General features: G+C 39.8%; 1 protein-coding gene across 1 annotated transcript in view; it reads left to right on the plus strand.

Annotated features, from left to right (window-relative positions):
* LOC106873732 (transaldolase) overlaps positions 1 to 5,644 on the plus strand; it is a 12,585-nt gene that overhangs the window by 6,481 nt on the left and 460 nt on the right. The window contains exons 2-7 of the mRNA XM_014921224.2: positions 1,435 to 1,558; positions 1,995 to 2,102; positions 2,501 to 2,632; positions 3,215 to 3,275; positions 3,909 to 4,023; positions 5,110 to 5,239. Coding sequence (XP_014776710.1) covers positions 1,435 to 1,558; positions 1,995 to 2,102; positions 2,501 to 2,632; positions 3,215 to 3,275; positions 3,909 to 4,023; positions 5,110 to 5,239 — 670 coding nt within the window. The remainder of the gene's footprint in view (positions 1 to 1,434; positions 1,559 to 1,994; positions 2,103 to 2,500; positions 2,633 to 3,214; positions 3,276 to 3,908; positions 4,024 to 5,109; positions 5,240 to 5,644) is intronic.

A 5,644-nucleotide genomic window follows, 5' to 3' on the forward strand; every position in this document is an offset into this window, starting at 1 on the left:
GGGGGGGGGGGGTTATTAGCAATTTAACACCCTAAGGTCACCCATACTATTTATAGACGTATATCATCATCATCATTTAACGTCCGCTTTCCATGCTAGCATGGGTTGGACGATTTGACTGAGGACTGGTGAAACCAGATGGCTACACCAGGCTCCAATCTGATCTGGCAGAGTTTCTACAGCTGGATGCCCTTCCTAACGCCAATCACTCCGAGAGTGTAGTGGGTGCTTTTATGTGCCACCGGCACGAAGGCCAGTCAGGCGGTTCTGGCAACGGCCACGCTCAAAAGGTGTTTTTTACGTGCTACCTGCACGGGAGCCAGTTCGGCGGCACTGGCAGCGACCACGCTCGAATGTTGTTTTTCACGTGGCACCGGCACATGTGCCAGTAAGGTGACGCTGGCAACGATCACGCTCGAGTGGTGCTTTTTACGTGCCACCCGCACGGGATATGCATAACGTGTCGATGTGTCTCTGTGTGTTTGTGTATATCCTATGTCTGTATTTTTTTTATATCCGTTTGCCTGTTCTTTCCTACTGTCTACTCTGGGTGCCAGGCCACCCGATCCCTTTCAGTCTATGACTTATTACATTGTTACAGTCCACCCATTCAGGAGGAATTTCATTGTTTAAAAATAACATCTTAAGTTCATATCCTTTTTATATAATTGATCCCAACTTCCGTGTGTGTGTGTGTGTGTATACACAGACTCAAATGTATGTATGTCATTATTCAGTTTATTTCAAGATTTCTTGGCAATAGAAAAAGAACTGGTTTCTAACCTAGTTCCAAGGCTCCTTCATTGGAATTTGAACATCAGCAATAGGATGTGTATGTATTCTCATGCATATAGTTGCATATCTAGACATGCTCATATATATTGAAATGATAAACTTCTGTAAAGTTTTACTGATTTTTACAGTTCCAGTGATGGATTGGATCTGTAGTCTTTGAATTAGCTTTCTCCTTTCTAGTTTTGGGAAGCCTAATTTCTCAAGATTGGTATTTAGACAGTGTGTCACATATCCCAGACCCCGGAAAATGTGGAATGCATTAGACAAGCTTTGATACGGAGTCCAAATCGTTCTGCTCAGAGGCATTCCACTGAACATGGCATCGGTAATCGGTTGGTGAGGCGTATTTTGCACGAAGACCTGAATTTCCTCTCGGAAGGAAGTTATTTGCGTGGAAGTCGCCGAAATCGACAGAGCAATGCTGGAAAGATTGGAGGCCAACTTCCAAGAACGCTTTCAGAAATGCATCAATGAAAACGGACACCACATGATTTTGACAAATGCTAATTCAATACGAACACTTTGATCTCAGTTGTGGTTTTGTGATTCATTGTTGCACTTTAATGGAAATACTGACGTGTGTGTGTGTGTGTGTATGTTTTGTGAAAATTCACTGTTATTGTTTTCTCTTTGTGACAGCAATGAAGAAATACAAACCAACAGACTCAACCACAAATCCTTCTCTTATCTTGGCCGCTGCTAACATGTCGGAGTACGATGAACTGATGAAGAAAGCTGTCAAGTGGGCAAAAAGTCAAGGAGGGTAAGGTTTGCTTTATAGTTTAACTCTCCTGATTATTGCGGGGTACATCCATTGTGTGGCCCTTTCTGTTAATTTGTTTGGTGCTTGTGGTTGTCTTGTGCCCTTTTGATTAGTATTTAAATTGTTTCTTTTAACTGCAAAATTAATTAGATGTTCTTGTACGTATTTAATAAAAGTTCATTTTTTTGGAAATAAAAAGAAGTTCCAGTGTTGATGGCACCGACCAATCTCATCCTCTCAACATTACTGGCATTGTGCTAGAATTTGGAATTGTTATTACTGAAAGGGCAGCAATTTGGCAGAGTCGTTTGCCTGTCACTACGTTCTGAGTTCAAATTGCCGAGGTTGACTTTGCCCCAACTCCTGAAATTGTTGGCCTTGTGCTAAAATTTGAAATCATTATTGTTATTATTATTAATTCATTCATTTATTGTAGTTCCGATGAAGAACAGTTGACCAATGCCTTGGATAGACTCAATGTGCTTTTTGGTTGTGAAATACTGAAGATCATTCCAGGCCGTGTCTCCACAGAAGTTGATGCCAGGTAAGTGGCTTCTCCTCTGTTTCCATTTCCATGGATCTCTGCTCTCAACCCTAACCTCTTCCTTCCACATATTCTGCCACCCTTCGTACACCTGTGCAATTCTTTCCTAGCCAGGTGCAAATAACACTCCCCCTCCCCACCATCAGTTAATCTTTCTCATTTTGCTTCTCCTCACCATATTTCTTCAATATTCTGTCAAATCTGACAAGATTTCTCTTTTGTTCACACACGTGTATAGTATACTGCAGGTAGGTGTGTGTATGTGTGTGTGTATATATATATATATATATATACACATACACACACACACACTGGGTTGGCTAAAAGTCACCTGACAGTAAATCAAAACCATATAATTTCGATTGTATTTTCTTTATCAATTTCTTTTTAATCGTCAGGTTGTCTTTCGACAAAGACGGTATGATTCAAAGAGCAAAGAACATCATTACGATGTACAAAGAATTAGGGATCGAGAAGGAGAGAATCTTAATAAAGCTGAGTTCCACTTGGGAAGGAATACAGGCTGCCAAGTAAGTCGATGATTCTTCTGATATTCCTTTCATGTATAGAGGGCAGGGCTGTTTGTGTTTGTCAGGAGAGAATTTGTAGTTGGGGGAAATCTGTTTCTGTGGTCGATAAAACTAGTACCAGTTACGCACTGGGGTTGATGTCATCGACTTAATCCCTTCCCCCAAATTTGAGGCCTTCTGCTTCCAGTAGAAAGGATTATTATTATTATTATCATTGTGAAGGCAGTGAGCTGGCAGAATTGTTAGCATGCCGGGTGAAATGCTTCATGGAATATGTTTTTAGGCTCCACATTCGAGTTACTTCTATTTCCAGAGTTTTTGTATTTTGAAAGTTTCTCCATTTCTTTTAGAGAAATGTTGTCATCCGATTATTATTATTCAGTGGTCTTATTTTTATCATGTGCTTTCACTTCACTCCCGAGCACAGTTCTGTGTGCCTCGGGTACATGCTGTAGTTTGTTGTGATGCTCTTACTTTTGCTGTATTGAAAGTGTTTCACGTAGGAGGAGTGCAGTGTCTAGTACTGCCATTTACTGTATGTTGTATATACTTTATTATTATTCTCATTCTTTTTGTTTGCAGAGAATTGGAATCAAAACATGGCATTCATTGTAACATGACATTGTTGTTTAACTTTCATCAGGTGAGTTCTTCTTCAGCCAATTTTATTCCATCTTCAAAGTGATGTAGGGTTGTGTAATATCTTTTCTCTTTCTCCCTCTCTTGAGGGAAGGTAACGTTAAATCTCCACCCTCCACTCCACTCAGAAGTGAGTGCGAAGGTTGAGTGTTGAGTTGCTAGGCTTCACTTTCCAGTGTCAAATCTTAACATTTATTTGTTCTTGCTTTGAATTATTCGTGTGTTATCTCGTAGGTTCAAGGTTTCTGTCGCTATGTTTCTGAGTTCAAATTTCGCTGAGGTTGACTTTGCCTTTCATCCTTCTGGGGTCAATAAAATAAGTACCAGTTAAGCACTGGGGTCAATGTAATCAACTAGCCTCTTCCCCATAAAATGGCTGCCCTCGTGGCAAAATTTGAAACCATTATTATTATTATTATTACCAAGGTAGCGACTGGCAGAATTGTTACTGCGCCGGGCAAAATGTTCAGCAGCATTTCATTTGTCTTGATGCCCCAAGTTCAAATTCTACTGAGGTCTATGTTGCCTTTCATCCTTCTGGGGTTGATATAATCAACTCACTCCAACCCCTAAAATCTCAGGCCTTGTGTCTGATATAGAAAGGATTTTTATTATTATAATTATTTCTTCTCTGCAGGCTGTAGCATGTGCTGAGGCTGGAGTGACTCTCATCTCTCCATTTGTTGGTCGTATCTTGGACTGGTATGTCAAAAATACAGACAAAAAACACTTTGAACCCTTGGAAGACCCTGGTAAGTCGATGTCTGGTTTCTTTGCCTTTTAAAATTGCTACTAGCTTATTAACAATTTAATTTCTTGATTGGACACAAACTAATTAACCCCATTGTATTGCTTTTTATAAGGGCCTTTGTTACAGAACAGTTGTGTAACTGTAGATATATTCAGCCATATCAGCACCAAGCAGTGTTTAGGCATTACCGAATTTAGGTTCATTAAAATATGTCTGTGATGTCTTTTAATTTCTCAACATAAATTCACTGCAGTTGCTGTGGAGAAAAAAATTATTCTCTCTTTGGTATTTCCAAATGATAACAGCAAAATAGCTAGAAATGCTGCATTTGGGAATCTGACAGGCCTGTGTTAGATATTTCTTGCCCTGTATCTAGCATAGGGCAGATATACCGTTTTTACATCTTTTACCATAAGAGAGGAATTTTTTTCTTCTCTAAGGAGCTTGCTTCCCAACCACATGGTTCCAGGTTCAGTCCCACTGCGTGGCACCTTGGCCAAGTGTCTTCTACTATAGCCTTGGGTCGACCTAAGCCTTGTGAGTGGATTTGGTAGACGGAAACTGAAAGAAGCCCATCATATATATTTATGTGTGTGTGTGTGTGCCTGTGTCTTTGAGTCTGTGTTTGTCTCCCACCACCGCTTGACAACTGATGTTGGTGCATTTATGTACCTGTAACTTAGCGGTTTGGCAAAGAGACATTGACAGAATAAGTACTAGGCTTAGAAAGAATCAGTCCTGGGGTCGATTTCTTCGAATAAGAATCCTTTAAGGTGGTGCTCCAGCATGGCCACAGTCAAATGGCTGAAACAAGTGAAAGAGTAAAAGGATAAGAGGAACTTCCATGAATTTGCCTTTAAAAGTTGGAATTTGTCACAAACACATTTTAATTAACCTAAAGTTCGTTTATTTCTGTATCTGAAGAAATATTTTCTTAAATTAAAAATCATAAAAAATCTTTAACAATCAGACTGACCAGAAACCAGAGACCCTTTGGAAGGAAGTTTTTGGATTGCCCTTCTATATGGACCTCTCACTTGTTGGCATTGACCAATTCTAGTCTCCTGATTTTGTTTTTCTTTTCCAGGTGTGAAAAGCGTCACAAAAATCTATAACTTCTACAAGAAATTTAATCACAAGACAGTAGTGATGGGGGCATCGTTTCGTAACACGGGTCAGATAACTGGTTTGTCCGGCTGTGACTTGCTGACCATCAGGTAAGATTTGCTCTTTCTTTCATCCCAGTCATATCAGCCTTATTATTATTATTATTATTATTATTATTATTAGGTCGACAAGCTGGCAGAATCGTTAGCACGCTGAGTGAAATGCTTAGTGGTATTTTGTCTGCTGTTATGTTCTGAGTTCAAATTCCACCAAGGTCGACTTTGCCTAATCCCCTCTCCACAAATTTCAGGCCTTGTGCCTTTAATAGAAAACATTATTATTATTATTATCAAGGTGTTGAGATAACAGAATGGTTAGCATATTTGCCAGGCCAAATGTTTAGCACCGTTTTGTCCGACTTTACATTCTGAGAAAGAATTTTACGGAGGACCTCTTTGCCTTTCACCCTTGATACCATTAAGTACCAGTGGAGTACTGGGGTTGACGAGATTGGC

This window comes from Octopus bimaculoides, chromosome 24, assembly GCF_001194135.2.
Source record: "Octopus bimaculoides isolate UCB-OBI-ISO-001 chromosome 24, ASM119413v2, whole genome shotgun sequence".
Classification (NCBI taxonomy): domain Eukaryota; kingdom Metazoa; phylum Mollusca; class Cephalopoda; order Octopoda; family Octopodidae; genus Octopus; species Octopus bimaculoides.